General features: G+C 48.2%; 3 protein-coding genes across 3 annotated transcripts in view; 2 read left to right on the top strand and 1 right to left on the bottom strand.

Annotated features, from left to right (window-relative positions):
• Positions 1-3286, top strand: part of MCM3 (minichromosome maintenance complex component 3) — an 11396-nt gene extending 8110 nt beyond the window's left edge. Inside the window, exons 10-17 of the mRNA XM_015622675.3 lie at positions 75-249; positions 375-501; positions 768-918; positions 1056-1196; positions 1416-1522; positions 1890-1972; positions 2480-2555; positions 2773-3286. Coding sequence (XP_015478161.1) covers positions 75-249; positions 375-501; positions 768-918; positions 1056-1196; positions 1416-1522; positions 1890-1972; positions 2480-2555; positions 2773-2971 — 1059 coding nt within the window. The 3' untranslated portion in view covers positions 2972-3286. The remainder of the gene's footprint in view (positions 1-74; positions 250-374; positions 502-767; positions 919-1055; positions 1197-1415; positions 1523-1889; positions 1973-2479; positions 2556-2772) is intronic.
• A 4528-nt stretch (positions 3287-7814) lies between these two features.
• LOC107201308 (interleukin-17F-like) lies at positions 7815-10752 on the top strand. Its single transcript, XM_015620493.2, has 3 exons — positions 7815-7838; positions 8736-8956; positions 10020-10752. The coding sequence occupies exons 1-3, from the start codon at positions 7815-7817 to the stop codon at positions 10255-10257; spliced, it is 483 nt and encodes a 160-aa protein (XP_015475979.1). The 3' UTR covers positions 10258-10752.
• A 6829-nt stretch (positions 10753-17581) lies between these two features.
• Positions 17582-20481, bottom strand: IL17A (interleukin 17A). The gene is made up of 3 exons (XM_015620604.3): positions 19557-20481; positions 18809-19053; positions 17582-18131 (listed from the first exon to the last, which is right to left on the bottom strand). The coding sequence occupies exons 1-3, from the start codon at positions 19581-19583 to the stop codon at positions 17894-17896; spliced, it is 510 nt and encodes a 169-aa protein (XP_015476090.2). The 5' UTR covers positions 19584-20481; the 3' UTR covers positions 17582-17893.
• Between the last annotated feature and the right edge of the window lie 380 nt (positions 20482-20861).

The following is a 20861-nucleotide window of genomic DNA, read 5'->3' as shown; positions in this document are numbered from 1 at the left end:
TCCCCCCAACCTCCCTGGCAGCCAGGACTGGCCTGTGAGGGTCTCCTGTAACCCCTCATGCTGTCCTTCCCCAGTATGACCAGTACAAGACGCCCATGGAGAACATCGGCCTGCAGGACTCCCTGCTCTCCCGTTTTGACCTGCTCTTCATCGTGCTGGACCAGATGGACCCCGAGCAGGACAGGGAGATCTCGGACCACGTCCTGCGGATGCACCGCTACCGCAACCCCAACGAGCAGGATGGGGATGGTGAGTCCCATCCCTCCTCAGCCTGGTGTCACCCCTTGGTGGCAGCTCTTGGGGACTGTTTCTGGGGACTATTAGAAGTTGCTCCAGAGGGTAAAATCCTATTCTCTGTTCATTCCCCTTTCCAGCCATGCCCCTGGGCAGTGCTGTGGAGATGCTGGCTACGGATGACCCTGACTTTGTGCAGGAGGAGGAGCAGGAGCTGCAGGTCTATGAGAAACACGATGACCTCCTGCACGGGCCCAACCGCCGCAAGTGAGTCCTTCATCCCCTGGAGCTCCCTCAGGGTGTCCAGCACTGGGGGTTCATGGGTTTGGCCTGAGCATCCAGACAGTGCCAGCGATGCTCCAGCTGATCCATGGGTGGGATGCTAAGGGAGCCTTGCTTGGTCTCTTGTGCCAAGCGGGTGGGGAACATCTGGAGCTGAATTCCCTACGCACTGGGATGCCTCTCAAGGGGTATAAATAGATGGGAAGCCCATCCCCACTGTGGTTAATGTGGGTGTACGTGTGTTCCCACAGGGAAAAGGTTGTCAGCATGGAGTTCATGAGGAAGTACATCCACGTGGCAAAGATGATCAAGCCCGTGCTGACCGAGGAGTCGGCGAGCTACATCGCCGAGGAGTATTCCCGCCTGCGCAGCCAGAACGAGATGGACTCGGACATGGCCAGGGTGAGCCCTGGGGGCAGCTCCCTCTTGGGCCAGGAGGAGGGAAACTGAGGCACAGGCCTCTCTTCTTACAGGTGTTTTTCACCTTGGATGTGACACCTCTCGGTGAGGGTCACACAGACACCTCTCTGTCCCCCTAGACCTCCCCCATCACAGCCCGGACCCTGGAGACCCTGATCCGCCTCTCCACAGCCCACGCCAAGGCCAGGATGAACAAGACAGTGGATATGCAGGATGCTGAGGCAGCTCTGGAGCTGGTGCAGTTCGCCTACTTCAAAAAGGTGGGGAGAAGGTGTCCCTCTGTCCCCAGGGGATCCTGGAATTGTCATTGGAAGGGTTGGACTTGGTGCAAACTGAGGACCCTGGGTTGCTGGTGCAAACTTTCCTGGACACAGTGTGGGATCAGGCCACCACTTTGGGATTTTGGGTGCTTGGGGTTGGTCCCTAAAAGCAGCTTGAGTGAAAATGAGGTCTGAGCCCATCCTGCCTTTGCCACCCAGGTGCTGGAGAAGGAGAAAAAGCGCAGGAAGCCAGCAGAGGATGACTCAGAGACTGAGAAAGAGGATGATCAGGAGACGAAGGACAAGGAGGAGCGCAGGACAAGGAGGTAGGAGCCACAGCAAGGGACTGGGAGGGACTTGGTGCAAAGGGCCCCAGCCTCTTCTGAGATTGCTGCAGGCCTTGGGGAAATACCCCACCTTTTGCTCAGCCAGGTGGTTTGTCCCACCCCATTTGTAGTAGAGGGACATCATAATTTCCTGGATAAGGAACTGGCTGGATAGCGCTGGCACAGGGTGCCCAGGGAAGCTGTGGCTGCCCCTGGATCCCTGGAAGTGTCCAAGGCCAGGTTGGGCAGGGCTTGGAGTAACCTGGGATAGCGGGAGGTGTCCCTGCCCATGGCAGGGGGTGGAACAGGATGGACTTTAAGGTCCTTTCCCACCCAAACCCTTGGGTGACCTCTCCTCCCCCTCCAGACGGAAGAAGGCGCGCACAGAAGGCGAGGAGGGCTCCTACGACCCGTACGACTTCAGCGACGCCGAGGAGGAGATGCCACAGGGTGAGTCCCTGGGTTTGGTGACACCTGGCTCCTTGAGGGGGCTGTGGGTCTGCAGAGCCTGGGGAGCAGCAATGCTGCTCTTACCTGTGGTCCCTGGCATGGTACAGTACCAGAGCCACAAATTCATATGGGACAAGGTTAGATGGGATATTGGGAAGGAATTCTTGTCTGTGTGAGGGTGGGGAGGCCCTGGCACAGGTTCCCAAAGGCTCTGTGGCTGCCCCTGGATCCTTGGAAGTGTCCAAGGCCAGGTTGGATGGGCCTTGTACCAATCTGGGATAGAGGAACATGTCCCTGCCCATGCCAAGGGTTGGAGGATCTTTAAGGTCCCTTCCCAAACAATTCTGGGATTCTATTGCTGATGAATTTTTTTCCATCCACCTCCAAACTGCAGCATAAATAACAGTATTGGGAGGCAGTTTGGCATCACCCCCCACTCAGTATTTTTGCTCTCTGGGTACTTGATCACTAGGCACAGGGTGAAGGTAACTCTTCCTTCTGCTCCAGTTCAGGCACACCCTCCGAAAACGCCCGAAGCCTCAGGAGCTGGTGAAGGGAAGAAGGTGGAGTTGGCTGAGCCAAGGTGAGTAGGGGCTGTCCCTGTGTGTCCCCCTCTTCCAGTGGCTCAAGGCTGTTGTCCCGTGCTGGAGATGCATCTCTGATGCTCCCAGCTCCGGTTTTGGCCTTTCCTACAGAATGCTGCTGCTGGAATGGGGAAGGGCTGAGGCATCCTGGGCTGGGGGAATAAGGGGAAGGATTGGTGTGTGTTCTCCAAGGGTGATTCCCTTTCCCCTGATTAGGTTGAAGGCATTCAAGGCTGCTCTCCTGGAGGTGTTCAAAGCTTCCCATGCCCAATCTGTGGGCCTGAAGAACGTGATGGAATCCATCAACCGTGACAACCCTGAGCCCTTCTCGGCAGCCGAGGTGAAGGTGGCCCTGGCCCACATGCAGGATGACAACCAGATCATGGTGTCTGATGACATTATCTTCTTAATCTGAGCCTCTGGGCGGAGGAGCCCAAGTTTTACATGGACTCTCAGCCTGGAGACTTGGTGTTTGAATGCTTTATGTGACTGAGCTGGATCCTGGGGAGCTCCTCGTCTCTGCACTTCCTTGCTGTGCATTGCTGGCACCAAAAAAAAAAAAAAGAGCCAGGAGCTCTGGATGTTCTTGTCTTCAAAGTGCAGGATTTGGGCAGAGGTTTCTGCAAGGAGATGAAAGGAAAAGACCTAGGTGCAAATTGTCAGTGTTTTTAATGTATTGTTTTTAGCTTTGGTGTTAAGAGTGGTGGTGTTAAGAGTTCTAGCTTTTAAATAAAAAAATCCAACATTCAGAGGCGATGAAGAAAAGCAATATGAGAGCTCCACTTTTAGTGAAGCTTTTATTTCCCCCTTTTTTTCCCATTTTGCCCCTATGACATAGCCTAGATCTGCTTGTCTCACAGGGAAAGGTGCCTAAAGCCTCTCCTCTTGGCTCTGCCCTTCCCACCCACCTTGTGGAGGATGATTCTTGGCAATGGGGGGCCAGGTGTAGGCTGACCTTATCCACTGCCCGTGAAAAGCTTGAATTTCCAGATTTCACACCCCTGATGGGGGTTTTGCCCCCAGGGAAAGGCCTTGGGAGGTCTCAGAGCTGCCCAGGGAGTGTGTTCCTGGCACAGATGGATTTCATCTCCTGCTCCTGCCTTTAGCCTGGGATCATCTGGTGATGGCAAACTTTCAAGAAAAGCTGAAGACACAATCAGACCAGTTCTGGCTGCTTGTCCAGAGCTGCTGAAGTTTTGAGTTTTTCTTTAATTTCTTTTTTGCTTTTGTTCTGGTGAGTTTGAGCTTTGGAGAAACCCCTGAACAGGTTTGTTGTTATCACTGCTCATCTCCAGTTTTGCACAGCGCCTGCTCCCTTCTTTCTGGGTGCCATAAATCTTTATTTGGGATATAAAAATGTCTGTACTGTCCCATGAGTGGCTGTTTAGGGGGGATGTAGAATTCCCACTTGTGGGGATACAGCTGCAGTTACCCAGATGGGACTTGTGCTGCTGTGGAAGGACTTCAGCTGCCTGGTGAGCTCTAAAAGCCAGATTTTGGAGCTCCTCTCATCCAACAAAGCCATGACAGCAGGGTTGGAGGGGATTTTGCATGTTTGCAGCCTCCTAAAGATCTCTGGGTGTGGGTTTATCGTGCTGGTACAGAGCAACCTTGGACCTTCAGGTGGAGTCTGGCTCAAAACTGCAAAGACTGGTGAAAGTTAAACACAGATCCTCTTCTCTGGAGATGGGATGGGAGAGCTGGGATTGTTCAGCCTGGAGAAAGCTCTGGAGAGACTTAAGAGCCTCTTACAGTGCCTAAAAGAACTCCAAGAGAGCTTGGGACAGGGATAGAGGACAAGGGATGGAGGGTTTGAGATGGGCTTGGGACAAGGGATGGAGGAACAGGGCATGGGGAATGGCTTCCCACTGCCAGAGGGCAGGGATAGATGGGATATTGGGGAGGAATTCTTGGCTGTGAGGGTGGGGAGGCCCCTGAATCCCTGGAAGTGTCCAAAGCCAAATTGGATGGGGCTTGGAGCAGCCTGGGATCAGGGAAGGTAATCCTGCCAATTCCATAATTCCATGATTCCATGATTTTGAGCTTCCCCTGCCCTTACAGCTGGAATACTGAAATACTGGAATACTGAATTTCCCTTGAGAGGACACCAGGAGGAGCCCCAGGGCAGAGAAATCGGGTCACAGCCCGGGGCTGGAGGCTGTGGGTGACTCTGGGGTGTGCTGGAGGCCACCTCGGTACATCCTGGGCAACTGGGAGAGGGGCCTTTGTCAACAAGGGGAAAACTGCCAGAGGTGGCTGGAGAGGCAGGAACAAGCTGCTGGAAGTACAAGCCGTGTCCTGTGCTGCCACTGAAATTTTTATTCGACCCTTGCATCGGGAGATTTTGGAGGCTGCAGTTTCAGCCTTCAGCTGCTGCAGGCTGTGGAAGGTGCTCTGAGCACCTGGTCTAGTGGAAGGTGTCTCTTCCCATGGCAGGGGTGGGACTGGATGGTCTTTGAGGTCCTTGTGATTCTGTGATCCATGAAAACCTGAACCCAGGTGTGTAACATATCCTGCAGTGCAAACAGTGCTGTTTCCTTACAGGAACTCAGGAGTTGAAGAGTTCTTGTGAGTGGAATTAAAATAGTCTTTTATCTCTGAGTCCTCATCCATGCTCCAAGCCCTTGATGTGTGTGAGGGAAAATCTTTTTGAGGTGACTTTATATTTCTATATATAAGGGAAAAGATCTTCCCTGTGCGGGTGGGGAGGCTCTGGCACAGAGTGCCCAGAGAAGCTGTGGCTGTCCCTGGATCCCTGGAAGTGTCCAAGGCCAGGGCTTGGAGCAACCTGGGATAGTGGAAGGTGTCCTTAACCATGGCAGGCAATTGGAACTGTATGATCTTTACAGTCCCTTCCCGCCAGAGCCATTCCGTGATTCTATGAATAAAAGTATTTTTCCTCCCTTGAGATGATTCATGGTTGGTGGCCTCTTTTTGATTAAATATTTTTAGTGAACTTCAGCTCAAGCCAAGCTTAGTTGTAGGAAGTAGTAGGAAGTTGTAGGAAATTCTGGGTCAAAGAGGGAATCCCTGCTGAAGTAACAAGCTGCTGAAGACACAAGAAGTGAGTGGAAAGTGGTGGTGGGGGTTCATAACCCGGTACTTGGCGTGATAACGTCATTGCTTCATCGCACGTAACCATTTCCACTCAACCCTGTGCCTGCACAATCCAGCCCATTTACATGGCAGTGCCCTTTCCTTTCATGGCAAGCCCTCAGGGGGAAAAAAAGGAGGTCAGCTTCTGGGCTAAAAAAGTGGATTTCTGGTAATTCTACCCTCTCCTGCTCTTCCTCACTCTGTGTCGCAGCTCAGTAGATGCGCTGGTGAATACATGGGACAGTCAGAATGGGAACGTGTGTCACGGCACTGGTGTTGCCTCAGGTGGACTTGGTAACCTGAAATGTGACAAATGTACATGAGGAGAGTCACTGGGCTCAGAGCTGCCGGTTGAACCAGACCACAAAGTCGTGACAACATCCTGCAGTGATGTAAAGCATCAGTCGATGGAGATTTCTGCTGCTGTGATTCAAGAGAGGTGACAGAGCAGGGACCATTAGTCCCTCCTCATTGGAAAGTTCAATGGATTTGTAAGAGGTTTCTGATTTTTTTTTTTTTTTTTGTAGGACTGAAAATATCATGAATCTGTTGATTTCCTGGATGGCTGAAGATGAATTTGTGTGAAGTCCTTTCCTTCCAGCTTGGCTACATAGCTTTGGGAAAGGTTTCTCTCAGGGCTTTTCTGCACAAATAAATTCTATAAGGTTGTTATGTAAAGGTTTTTTCTGCCATAAAAATAGCTTTTACTCCCAAATAGACCCCCTGGTGCTCCAGGGAAGCCCCACTTTCTGCTTTCCAGTTGGTGGCTGCTCCTTTCTGGATCACAGGATGCAGAATCCTGTTTCCACTTCTATTTTCATGCCTCCCTCTCCTTTTAATTATTAAGTGAAGATTGTGTGATGCAGAGGGATTAAATCTTCCATGAGCACAAAGGAACAGGACCAGGTGGAGGATTTCAAGCTTCTGACCCAGCTCTTTCAGGGCTGTTCAAGGACAATGATCAACCCAAGCCCCACCATATCCCACGTGAGTCTCACCAGACAAGTCAGGAGAGGCTTTCCTCACACCACCTTGCTGGCTACAGGGCCAAGAGACAAATTTAGAATGTTTTGGGATTGTACAAGACTTATGGGATGTACAGGAGCAGGAGCAAAGTTTGCAAAGAAAAGGATAAATGTGGATCAGTAAGAAACTGTGTGAGTGCTAAAGATAACAAGATGGATTAGCTCTGGATTATTCCATAAATCCTCCTGGTGCTCCAGCCCCTTCCCCAGCTCCGTTTGCCACCGTGTCTGTCCAAGGAGCCCCTCCAGGAGATGTGCTGCTCCAAGGTCCACCCAGGTTACAGGGCCAGAGAAGGAGAGCAGCATTCCAACAGCACAGCTCAGGCAGGGACTGGGGGCAAAGCTGAGCCAGGATGGGGCTCCTGGTGGTGGTGAAGGCCAGTGAAGGTGGTCAGGGCCCTAACAGGGCATGTATGAGTTCTCAGAATTCACCATGTGTCACCACAGTGGGGATGGTATCCCAGCTCCTGCTGCCCCGATATCCCCAGCAGGAATTCCCCATGGCACCCACTCTTCTTCCCCTGCCCAGTCCCTGCAGGACACAGGGATCCCTCAGGCGAGGTGGGTGTGGGTTGTGCACTTGGAGGGAGGTTAAATGGTGAAGTTCCATGTCCTGCCCTCATTTTCAAGCCCCTGGTGGGTGCCTGACTTTGTGGCTCGCTGATCTCTGCTGCTGGGCTTGTTTGAGGCATGTGGAAGTGCATCCCCACGTGTTTGTGGTGAAAGAACACTATTATTAGAAAGAGGGGGGTGGGAAAGAGTGAAAAAAAAACCCAAAAAAAACAACACTTGCCTGAACAGTTTGGGGCTTTTTGGTTTTCGTTTTTTTTTCTTTCCTTATCTCTTGATCTGCCTGAATAAATGATACTGGCTGATTTGGGATGCTGGTAGTAGCATCTGCTTGTCCCTTTTTTGGAGGTAGATGGGAGGAAGTGGTCTAAAAATTGCAATATCAGCTCCTAACCTCGGGTCAGGTAAGTCAGCTGTGCTGCAATGGAAAGGGTGGCAGTGCCCCAGCTTTGCTATAAAATGGAGAGCACAACTGCTCCTGAGACACAAGCAGGGTTGAAAGGGTCTCAGAGAAGGAGAATTCTCTTGTCCTGTCACCCTAAAATAAGAAGCAGCAGGGAAGTTACCATGGCTTTCACCAGCTCTGCTGGGGTAAGTACTTCCATTTTAAAATAAAGGATAAGATATATTTGCTGCAAGAGAGAAAGCAGAGTGCAGGTCCCCTGATTTGTGCAGAAAACCCTTCTAGCCCTGCTGGGAGCTGAATGGGATGCTGGTGTGTCTGATGCAGCTGCTTGGTGATTGAGTGACGAGGGTGTGGTGTTCTAGCCATTATTTATTTATCTCTCCCTCAGCACTGCCCATGTGGGATTGGCAGGGTCCTTTTTGCAAAGTTATCAAAATTTTCACTGTGGATACCTAGGCATTTGAATTTCAGCCTGGGTAGAATTTGCAGCACTATCAGCTCCTTTGATTTTCTTAAAAGCCTTGCATTTATTTTGTCTTCTTTTTAGGAACTGGAGTTCATGATCCTTGTGGTTTCCCTTTCAGTTTAGGATATTCTGTGATTCTATTATTTACTAAAACTCCCTACTGGAAATGGCCCAAGAATCCCAGATTTTCTTGGGAAGAGGAGTATTTCTAGCAGATGGCTGTGGGTTTTTGTTTTGGGTTTATGGCTGTGGCCAGCTTTTACTGTCCTGAGAAAGCTGTGGCTGGGCAAGGTTTTAAAGGCAAGGGGTCAGCTGAGTCCTTACCCCAATTTATAGATGAAAAGATGGTGCTGCGTGACTGCAGAGTAGGATCTCCACAGCTTGTTGGACAGATGCTCTTCTTGGTGCAGAATCAGCCATGAACCAGAATTTAAATCAGAGTTTAGCATGAGTTATGATGAGTTTTATTAACATTATTTTGCTGCTCGCTCCTCTTGGCCCGTTTCACACAAATGTTGAAGATGGCCCAGTGGTGGTCCAGTCTAACCGAGACTTGGGTCTTTGTGCTCTCTCTTTCCTGACAGGGCAGAACTAATGACACTTTTCTCTCTCCCAGTTCACATCACTGGTTTTGGTGCTGGTTTTAGCCCTCACCGTGAGGAGCTCACCCCCCAGAAAGGCCGGAGCCTCTGCGAGGCTGAGGGAAGGTTGCCTGAACCAAAAGGATCCCAAATTCCCTACAACAGTGAAAGTTGACATTCGGATCAGCAACTCAGATCACGCCTTTGGGATGGTCCACGACGTCAGGAACCGCTCTCTGGCTCCTTGGGATTACAGGTAACCGTTCAGCTGTTCTCTAATTTGGGAGGGCTGTGTCACAGATGGGTTTTTGTGGTGACTGTGGAGCATTCTCAGCATATGTCCAGAGTCCCATGAATATTGCAAACGCTTCTTGACACACCCTGACCTTTCAATGCTGGGTGAGATTTCTTCGAGAGGAGCTTTGCAGTGCAAGGGGGGGATCACTGGAATGGTTTCTAATCATCTTGTCAGTCTTTATCAGTCACAGAACCATTTAGGCTGGAAAAGCCCTCTGAGATCACTGAGTCCAGCCATTCCCCCAGCACTGCCAAGGCCACCACTGACCCGTGTCCCCAAGTGCCACATGCACATGGCTCTTAAATCCCTGCAGGGATGGGGACTCCACCGCTACCCTGGGCAGCTGTGTCATGCCTTATCAACCCTTTCAGGGAAGAAATTTTTCTTAATATCCAATCTGGACCTTCCCTGGAGCAATTGGAGGTGATTTCCTCCTGTCCCTGTTCCCTGGGAGCAGAGCCTGATCCCACCTGGCTGTCCCCTCCTGTCAGGGAGTTGTGCAGAGCCAGAAGGGCCCCCTGAGCCTCCTTTTCTCCAGGCTGAGCCCCTTTCCCAGCTCCCTCAGCCCCTCCTTGGGCTCCAGCCCCTTCCCCAGCTCCTCTGAGCAGCTTTCTGACCCCTCTGCCACAAGCCTGTAGTGCTGTATGGGGTTGAAATAATGATGAAATTAATTATTCCTCTAGGAAAAGAATGAGCACATTGACATTTCACATTTTCCTAACCGGAGAAAACATCCAAATGCTGAAATTAAAACCAAACAAAAATTAATATAGGCCAGTTGTGAGTTCTGTGTTATTTAACCCAGCTCCACTCCATTCATCAGCTCCTAAAGAGTGATGCAGCAATATTACCCTCCCAATGCGGATTCCATTTCTAGGAAATCATTGTGAAAACGTTGAGGGTAAGGAAATCCTTTGCATCTCACAGTGAGAATGAACAGGATGATGGAGATATAAACAAGAAGATCCTGCCAAACCACGATGTCCAAGTGCATAAATCGGTTTTGTGTCCCCATCCCCAGGCTGGACGAGGATCCCAACCGCTTCCCACGGGTGATTGCGGACGCCCAGTGCCGCCTGTCGGGCTGTGTGAGCCCCCTGGGGCAGGAGGACCACAGCCTCAACTCGGTGCCCATCAAGCAGGAGATCCTGGTGCTGCGGCGGGAGCAGCGCGGCTGCGTCCCCTCCTACCGCCTGGAGAAGAGGGTGATCACCGTGGGCTGCACCTGCGTCACTCCCGTCATCCAGCACCAGTCCTAGCAGCAGCCATCAGGGCAGGCAGCACTGGGAGAGCAATTAATTCCCATAAAAATCCCCCTGGTGAAATCCCACAGCCGCCCGCCTCGCGTCCCAGGGGTTCCACATTGTTCCCCTCCCAAATCGGAGCAAACTGTCTCCTGAAGGTCATGGTTCTTGCTGTTGTTCATTTATGGATTTGAGGATGGGAGTTATAGGTAGCTGGTGATGGAGAGGAGGAAGACTCCCCCAAGCAGTCAGAGGGGGAAGCAGTGCTTTTTAAAAATTTATTTTTCATTGTGGTTTATAACAGTTTGGTGAATCAAACAAATTATATTTTCCAAAGCTCTCCTTGGCAGCAAATTGCTCTAATTGAGTACAAGCCCACCAGCACTGCCACAAAAAACTTCATCTTGCACCTTCTCCCTCCCTTCCTCATCCCTATCCCATTCCTCTGGCCATCCCTGCTCACTGGGATATTACTGGTGTCAGTCAGACATTGGTGCCACCAGGCCTGGTTGTCACCACAGTCTGAGTTTATGTCACTGCTGCAGTTGATTTATTGCAAAACATTTTGAGAGGCGATTGATTCCACTTGTTGAGCGCTAAAACGTTAAAGAACCAACAGATACCTGTATTTCTATTTATGTCTTCTATTTATGGCTGTATTTATTGCTCTGTGTGTGCTCAGAGTACAAAAAAAAAGATAAAATTAATCTGTATTTATTCAATAACTTATCTGCTGAATAAAAATCATATTTTATTTAAAGAAAAGGTTTTTCGTGGTATTTCAGAATGACAACAGACACAGAGAATGGGTTTGTGCTGCAGTAGCACTGAGATTTCAGCACAGATCAGGCATTTTCCTGTGAAGTGAGATGAGCAAGAGGCAGCAGAAGAGAACTTGCAGCCTAAACAGATGGAAAGATGCAAAGAAGAGGCTGGAAGGAGTAAAGGGAGGTTCTGCAGGCAGTGGTGGCAATGGAATGAGGTTTTTTTGACCTCTGGATGGTCTCTAAGGATGGTGGGAAAAGAAACAGGGGGTGTCACATTCTTGGGCTGCAGCCAGAATTTGGGATGGTTCTTCAGGGCTGGGAAAGGTCTGTCCTTCCTTCTTCCAGCCAAGCTTTCATCCCTAAAAACAACCTTCTCCTCCCCCAGCTGAATGGTTGGCTGAGCAGGAATGCAGGGAGGTGTCAGAGGGCTTCATGCCACTGCTCCTCAGCCAGGTCATTCACAGGTGCTGGGGTTAAAGTGCTGGATGAAGATCCCCCAAATCAAGGAACCAGGAATTGTACCTGCAGGGTGTGCTTTCCTGCTGAGCTGGGCTGTCCTGCCTCAGGAAATGAGGAATTGTCCTTTCCCTCCCTGAGCTGCACAAGGAGCACAGCCTGGCACAGCCCACTGTTAAGGAGCTGGACTGGATGATCCTTCTGTGTCCCTGAGGATATTCCATGATCCCATAACCATCTACTATTTCATCAAATTACTGCAATGTTGCTTTTTTTGACATTGCTCCTCTTGCAGCCAGAGCTGAGCCAGGCTCTCAGACCTCTGACTTTTGTTTCTGCTGCAGGAGTTTTTAAGCTTGTATTTCCTTTTTCATTCAAATGAGGACAAACCTGTGCAAACATTCTCGTATTTCGTTTTGACTGCACAGAAACCACTTTAAGTTTGATCCACCTGGTGCAGGTAGACCCTGGGTTTTCTCTGCAAGGTTGGCCAGGCAAGCTGTTGGATCTAAATGAACCAAGGCCAGGTTTGATGGCACTTTGGGCCACTTGGGATAGTGGAAGGTGTCCCTGCCCATGGCAGGGGGTGGAATGAGATGCTCTTTGAGGTTCCTTCCAAAACATTCCATGATTCCTCATTGCTATGATTCTACGATTCCACGATGACTCCTCTGGTGCTTTTAGTTGAGTCAGGAGCCTTCTGTGCCCTGTGGGTCACTGGGAGCCACCTCAACAATCCCTGAGTGCCCTTTGCATTCAGTTAGGAGCATCTGCACCCCTTTGTGGCAGCAGCTGTTTCGTTATGACCGCTGAGCTCTTCATGTGGTGCAGAGCCAGCCCAGGGAGGCGTCTCCTGCTCGCCTCTCTCAGTAACCGCTGACCAGGAAATCGCAACCCACTTCTCACTCCTGACCTACTTCTCTCCACAGACCTGCCTTGTGGGGCTGCCCTCACTTGTTTTTCTGGGAGAAAACTACCCTACATCTCTCCTCTCAGTCATAATTACTTTGACACTGGGTTCATGGCATCATCCTGTGCTGATGCTCCTCAACACCCACCAGCTTACCCTAAGAGTGATCCTAATTGGATGGATAATGAAGTAGCTAATTAGGCAAATACATAGATGGCTAATTAAGGAATCTCACCTGTGGGCCATGAGGTTTGGCAGCCAGAGGTCTCAACTGCAAACCACACACCACTCAGGGAGGCATTGCTTGTATGTGGGGTTTGTTTCCTCCTGATGGCATCGTTCTTAGAGTGCAGCAGCTTGTAAATACAAGCCTGGTTATTTTTTGGGTGCTGGTGTCTGCTGCCAGCAATCTATTAATTTGGGGGTTTAGATGATCTTTAAGGTCCTTTCCAACATAAACCACCCTGTGATTCTGTGATTCAGAGACCAAGACAAACAAATTTATGCTTCTTATAAACAGCACAGTCATATCAGAAATGAGAGCAAGTGCAATTCACAGCCTTTGCTAAAGGCTTTGCTTGGTTTGTTCCCTTTGCAGCAGTGGACCCAGACCCTGAGTGTCCAGCTGGGCATCTCTGGCTCTGAAAAGGGGCTTGGAGCAGCCTGCAGGGACGGGGTTGTTTTACCAGACAGAGAAGACACAGCTGGAGGTGCAGCAGCAGTGCCACGGTGCCTTCTTGTAACCTGCTGGGTCAAGCTGCCTCCAGCCACAGGTCGGTATCTGAGTGGCCTTTCCTACTCCTTTTCTCCTCTGATTTCCTCTCCCTAACCTCAACCTTTGTTTTCTGCTCGCTGCTCCCCTTGGCTGTGTGTTCTGGCAGCTCCCATGGGATGTTGGATAGAGCACAGAGCAGATCCCCCTGCACAGGCAGATGTCTCCTCCCAGGCCTGTGCTGTCACCTGTGAACGTGATGACCAGAAAGCATCTCAGGCCTCTTTGGACCCCAGGCCACAGGCAGGTGCTCCTGGGAGTGTCCAAAGGGACTGCAGGCCACAGCAACCTCTTCCACAAAAATCATTGCTTTGGAAAGTGTTATAAAATTAAATATGTAAAGAATGCAAAGGTTGAAAACTAAAAGGTTGAAAAAAATCCAAGAATTATCTGTTTGGTAAGCCAGAGGGCTAATGGCTGGAAAATCAGCATGGTTTATTGGGAGTTTGACATTACAGGCAAAATTTTAAGGCGATGAGCAATTTTCTAATCAGTCCAGAAATTCTCAGTAAGAGCAATTCTCTGGTCAGTCCTGTGGGGATCTGTGGGTTGGTGCCAACATGATGGGTATAGATGATAGGATGAGTTTCTGTATCAGCTGCAGGTTCTGGAGATGGCCCAAGAAACCAGTCCAGAAACCTGCTCCCATGTCACCATCACCTCCAAAACAGGAGACCTTCCCTGACCTTCCCTGTGACAGTGGTGAGGCAGTGGCAGAGAGAAGCTGTGGCTGTTCCATCCCTGGAAGTGTTCTGGGTCACACTGGACAGGGCTTGGAGCAACCTGGGATCGTGGAAGGTGCCCTTGCCCATGGCAGGGGGTGGAACTGGATGATCTTTAATGTCTTTTCCAACCCAAACCGTTCTATAAAACCACAATCTCCTTTTGTCTCCTTCTCCCTTTTCCTTCTTTGATTTTATTTTTAACCTTCTGCTCAAGAAGGAGTGGGCTGATTCTGCATTTTCCACAGCACTGTTCCAAGGCAGTGACAAAAAAGTCCCAAACCTGCTTAAAATGTCTGTGATCTGTCTGGTACCACTTGTCAGAGCCAGAGCTGCTGGTGGGGATGGGAGGAGGCTCTCAGGAGCTGAGAAGATGCCAGCCAGGCTCAGCACCAGACACAAACTACACTTTCTGCCTTTGCTGCTCACAAAGAGGAGTTCCAGGAGCTGGACTTCAGTGGTCCTTGTGAGTCACTTCCAAATGAGGATATTCTAGGATTAAAAACACTTTTCATATTTTCTAATTATTCCCCACACTTCCAGGGCTGGCTAGTGGCAGCAGGTTCAGGTGCTCAGCTCTTCAGAAAAATCCCTTCTTGCTTTTGGTGTAACTGCTTATTTATCCTCCCTTCAGAAAAGTGGCTCAGCTTTTCTACCATTTTCTATAACTTCAACAAAATATTAAAAATATGTTTGACTCTCTTTGGGGGTCATAGACTGACAAAACACTGTTTTCTGGGCACAGCTTTCTAAGAGTGAGTAAAATCAGTACAAACCATCTTGTTTCTGTTTTATCTGCACTCTTAGTAAGCACAAATATTTGTATCATGGTCGAGGTTCCCAGTTCTGGTAAATGGAGAGAGATGATTTATCTCCTCTCTAACTCGACCCCATCATTTTTCGGGGTGGCTTTTTATTTCAGACTTCTGAAATTTGTATTCTTGGCCTCGTTACAGCTGAATCTGCAGCACCTTTTACAAGCATCTGGTTTCTATCCAGATTGCTTTGATAAGTGGCAATGATGAGCGTGATTATCTGCAAAAAGCCAATCTCAAACTTCCCTTTCTGCTGGGTTTTACTCACAGGTTGATGATTTGCACATGTTGCTCAGGCTTTGCAGACTGACATGAAACTGAGATGGGGACAAGTGCTGGACTGGAAACTTTTATGTTGGAGAGGGTTTTGCAGCAATTCCACCCCCCCTCCCTCCAATATCATTTAAAAGCACCAAATTAGCAGAAATTTGCACTGAAACTCTTGAAAACAAGGAGAAACAACCTTTACCTGTAGAACCTCAAGCTGTGGATGGGTGAAAGAGGATTTCTACTCTCTTTGGTCTCTCATTGTGATCATTATTGACTGTAGAAGAACAAGGACACTGATGAGGTCACCCTTGCCAGGATGCATTGGTTTGGGATTATTCTGCACCTTTCCAACTGAACACAGCGAGGAAGGAAATCAGTGAAGGAAAATCTCTTGGCTCATGGTGCCAGGAGTTAGGAGAGAACTTGAAGTAGGAAAGAAAACAGTCCTCTGACCCTATGAATCCAGCTTATTAATTAACCTATTAAATACTTCTGCAGGGGCAGGTAGAACACTCAAGCAGCCTGTAGCTGTGAGCACAGAGTTGTCCAAATAAATAAAAAGTGGTTCTGTCCTAAGGCTCAGATTTAGCTGGGTTGGTAAATGGTTCAACAAAAATCATGCTGGTGAAAGGGAGACTGGCTTATCTTCATGAAGGCCAGGTTGGATGGGGCTTGGAGCAACCTGGAGTAGTGGAAGGTGTCCCTACCCATGGCAGGGGGGGTTGGAACTAAATTACCTTTAAGGTCCTTCCAACCCAAACCATTCCATGATGATGATGCTGATCTGTGAAGTCTGTCAGCAGAAAGCTGTTGGCTTTTCAATGCTCCAGCTGTGTCATCTCTTTCTGACCTGGTTCTGAGTTTTTCCACCTCAGCATAGCTCTCTCAGCATTTTCCAGTCCCCACTACACATGTGCCAACCCCAGCTAGTGGTGCATGACTTCCAGAGAATAAAGGGTTGGACTTTCTGTGATTTTAACTGTTAGAAGTTACTTGGGCTAATTGCAGGCAATTTGACAAAACTCATCCTAGGAGTGGTAGGATATTAAGAGATTGTCTAAACGACAAGGAAGTCAGCCCTGTTTCAATCTCTCTGGACTGATATTTACATGAATCTTTGAAAACCTTGAAGGATGAGTGTTCCTTGATGTTTATTGGTTTAGGGTTTTTTTTGGCTTTTTATTTATTTTTTTTTAATCCATTCATGCTTCATACTTGTGGGATGGTCAGCTGGGTTAAACTTCAGGACCTGCAGGAGACATTAAGGAAGAATAACTGGGGTTATTCTTCCTTAGAGATAAGGTCAGAAAGTGCTAAGTTAGGACCATACACACTTCTAGATTGCTATTAGGCAAAGTTAGATCAGTGTTTGAAGGTAGTTAAAGGTGTGGCCAGGAGTTCATTGTTGTGATTGCAGGCACTGTGGTCAGCCTGAGTTCATCAGTGTTTCCTTGGTCCAGTGTTTATCTGCCAGGTCAGGCAGTGGTGTGGCTGTGCTGTGGGTTTAGGTTACAGGCTGACCCACCTAGAGCAGGTTAGGGAGGGTTTGGGCTCACTGGAACAGCTGGAGGAAATAATCCTCAGTAGCAAAAGTTGGGATGATCACAGCTGGATTTGGCAAAGATGCTTTCACGTGAGAGCACCTTCCCTCTCGTTAGAGACTCTCAGCCCTGAGCTCTGTGTCTCTCCAAGCTCTGTATCTGCTGCTGCATTCGCCTTGCCAGTGCCTCAGCAGGGCCACAACTCCTGAGACAGCAGCAAACAAAGCATCCACATCTTCAGCAGCCAGCCTTGCCCTCTGAAACATGGAACATGTTCACTGGAGCGCTTTTAACCCAAGTGTGCTTTAAACAAACCCACCTGCTGCGCCAGACACCCACCCACACAAACCCCATCCAACCACAGCTGAAGTGCTGCGTCAGGGTGCTCCACATCTCAGTGCTGAATTGGAGGGGCATGAGCACAGAGAAAATCACAACTGCAATCAGCCAGATGTGCTGAATTGCTTCAGTCACCCACCTGACTCTCCTGAGCTTCTTCAGAGTGCCCAGGTGGTGTCTTCAGCTCTGGGCTGAGATTCACAGATAATGTTGGAGTGAAGTTAAAACTCAGCAGTGGAAATGCACTCACTGTTTTAGGAGAGGGAGTTTCTTTACCCCCAAAGAAGTATTCAAAGCGTTGTGTTGAACCCATCTTTTTCAAATCCTTTTCCAATCTGATAATTAAGTGGAAAACTGGATAATTACCCAGTATAATTTTTTTTTTTTGCTTGTCTGTTTTTAATGTGAGTCTCTTTGAAGCCTACTTTATAAATAATTTTTTCCCAGGTATCTTAACTTCTCTATTGGTAAAATGGTGTTTTTCCCCATTTTTTTTCCCTTGGGCTTTACATTCTACTGTTGCTGAGGTAGATGTTATCAAGAGAATTTAGGGCTTTAGCATCATATAAATCTCTTTTATGGTCATGATTAAGTGATTTCTTGCCTTAGCAGGAACACTTCTTTAGCAAGAAAGAAGAATACCAAAGAATTTTTTCACTGACTTTTTTATTACACAAAGATAAATAAACATTACCTTAATACTTAAAAAAATATATATATATTAGGATTATACATTATTATCATGTTTTCCACCAGCATAAATAGATTTACATAAATAGACATTTCAAAGTGTAAACTAAGGATGGGTAAAATTCCCATTACTTTTCAGCCAGGCACATGCAGCTGTCTGGATTCTGAATTTTTGGAGTTCAAGATCTTGGGGGAAAACATTAAGGTTTTTTAACCTAGACACCTGATTTTCAGTATATTCTGAAATACATATTCTGATGCATTCTTGACAAATTTTATGGCTTGATTCAGCTTTTTTGGAGGCTGGATCAGGCCCCTTCCATGCAAGGAATTCTCTGTGGCTCCTTGCTCTTGCAGCTCCGGCTCCCTTCAGGCCTGGTGCTGGACCAGGGGGGTGACACACGTGCAGCCCACCGTGATGGTTTTCTTCTCCAGCCTGTAGGATTGCTGGCAGCCCCTCTGCTCCCTGCGCAGGACCAGGATCTCCTGCCTGATGGGGACGGAGTTGAGGCTGTGGTCCAGCTGCCCCTCGGGGTTCACGCACCGGGAGTGGCGGCACTCGGCGTCCGCGATCAGCCGCGGGAAGCGGTCGTGGTCCTCGTCAATCCTGGGGGTTGGCAGGGAAGGGGGTGTTTGAATCCACAGGCATGATGGTCTGGAAGACTATGGGCTCCCTGCTTGGGAACCTGTGCATCTTGGGGTGTATTGCCCATGGAGGGACAGCAGATTCCCCAAAAGAGTAGGTTTTTCCGAAATAAAATGTAATTCACTAAATACTGGATATTTTTAAATGTATGGCTGCATGCAACTGCCTTTGCAAAGGACTTGCTTCAAGCAGGCACTGACTTTGATCAGAAATGATTTGAGCTCCCCAACATGTCACTCCAACTAACAGACCCCAAAACCTTCAGTTCCTCCCCAAAACATGACATGTTGGTGTTGAACCACCACTAAATTTGGTGCAATATTAACCCTCTGATGTATTTTTTTTTAATGATGTTTTAGGTAAAGAATGCTTTTGAAGATAAAGCTTGCCCTAGTATAAAAATTAATTAATTTAATTTTAAAAGCCATTTGCTTTGCCTTCTGCATATTGCCTAGGCCACGTGTTTCTTTTGTGCTGCTTTCTGCACTGGTTCTCTTTCAAAGAGGATCACAGGGACTGTGGATACCCTCATATTTCCAAAATCTCTCAGCTGTGAAGCACTGAAAATAGAGATTGAAGGATTTTTCTTGGCTAGGGGCACCCAGTGTTTTTCCAGGCCATAGGGCTGGGGATCATACCTGTAATCCCACGGAGCCAGAGAGCGGCTGCTGATGTCCAGGCTGGCTTTGGTGTCCTGGTTCGTGTTGCTGATGCTGAGGTTGACTCTCACAGTTTGGGGGAAATTTGAGTCTTTTTGGGTCGGGCATCCAGCAGATGCTTGCTTGAAGAGATTCTCTGGCTTGAGCCCAGGTTTGATCACCTTCCCATGGGCAGGACTGCTGGCTGACAGCACGGCCAGCAGCACGAGGAGCAGGGGTCTGAGCTGGAGAGATTTGTACATTTAAGACAGGTGTGAAATTCATCCACAGTCAGCCTCACTGGTGGTTGAAACCCCTACTTCAGGCTGGAGTAATTATGGAAAAATATGGAAAAATATGCCGTGTGTCACATCCACTTTTATTCCCGTTAATTGATTCTCGCAGTGCTGACAGTTATGTATATACCCAGTTGTAATCTGGCTGTAATGTTAAATTATAGAAAATAATATAATGCAGAAGATAGTAGAAAGGGTATAATAAAAAGAAAGACACTCTAAAGTTGAATTTTGAATGTATTTCTTGCCTCACAGAACGTTGTGGGAGCCCATGTCACTGATGTACGGTCTCATTGCTGCCCCACCAGCATTTTCACATTTTAGTTATTTTTAATTATTAATGATTTAAAGTAGCATTTTAAAGGTGAGTGCAGATTCCTATTCCATCTATTATAATTTAAATATGTCTCTGTCGAATTGGGGAAAAATAAAGTCATAATTCAAGTTCTTACCAGAGAAGTGCAAAAAGTTGGAGACATCTTCCTTCCTTCTCTTACTTCTAATGCTTGTGCTGGGCTCTGCTGAGGTGAAGGTGTCTGGGCACATCTGCTGCTGGACCTTTTATAAGGGTTTCTGTGCTGTGCTAAATGATTTGGAGTAGGTGTTTTTCCCCCCAACCTTAACTGTGGTTTCTGACCATAACCTAAATTAAGAAGTGTATGTGTATAGGTTCCATTAACACAGGTGGAATACAGGATATATCTTAGATGATGTCATTCCTTGAGCCATGTCACTCAATGGTGACAAAGCCACAAATGTTGCAAGTCTGTGGGTGCCAGCTATTCAGTTTTAAATTGGGATGCCATAGGTATCAGACCCAAATGTCGCTGGCACATTTGGATCTGTTCCCTCCTTGGTCAGTCTGATGTCTTTTCACCCCAGATTTGGGCAGATGTTGGACAGATGACCACTGCCAAATTGCTCTCATATTCTTCCCATGGGCTGTAATTTTTCCTGATGTCTGAGGAGCAATGTCCTCTTCTCTGAGCTGGGCTATTTTTACTCATGGTTAAACCTCAGGTGTGATATCTCAGTGATGATCAGAATGCTTGGTGATAGTGAGCTGCCAAAAGTCAGTCACTGTCCACAGAGATGAAAAAAAAGAGTGAGCTTTGTTTTGAGCTTGCCACCTTTTCATTTTGCTTTCATTTTCCTTCTCTTGTGCTGTGAGGCAGTGTTTTGTTTCTAAGGAAAGGAGTTTGGGAAGTGTGATGGATGTAGTTAAACTCCCAGCTCCTAAGTTAGGGAGAGGACAGAGGGGCTCCAGAGAAACTTTGGGAAGGCTAAGAGATGCAAAATGACACAAGATGCGCATTACCCAGAGAAGCTGTGGCTGTCCCTGGATCCCTGGAAGTGTCCAAGGCCAGGTTGGACAGGGCTTGGAGCACCCTGGGATAGTGGAAGGTGTTCCTGCCCATGGCAGAGGGTTGGAACTGGGTTATATTCAAGGTTCCTTCCCACCCAAACCATTCCATGATTCCAGGATTCTATAACATCAGGTCTATTCTCTGCTGTTTATTTTTTTAGGAAATACTCCCATCATTTTGCTCTGACAGTGGGTTAGGAGTAGCCCAGATGTGCCCCATAAAGTCATACTCAATGTAACATCCTCCAGCTGCTGATCAGAACTTTTCCCAGGTCTAATTTTAGTGTTTTAATAAAAAGATGTGCAGAAGGTACAGAATTTTATATTTGCTTAGTATTTATACCTAAGTCCAAATTTTACTCACCTTGTGCCATCCAAAGGAGGATGCAAA

Source organism: Parus major, chromosome 3 (genome assembly GCF_001522545.3).
Source record: "Parus major isolate Abel chromosome 3, Parus_major1.1, whole genome shotgun sequence".
Lineage (NCBI taxonomy): Eukaryota > Metazoa > Chordata > Aves > Passeriformes > Paridae > Parus > Parus major.
The sequence above is the reverse complement of the archived record's forward strand: the minus strand, read 5'-3'. Positions and strand labels throughout refer to the sequence as shown.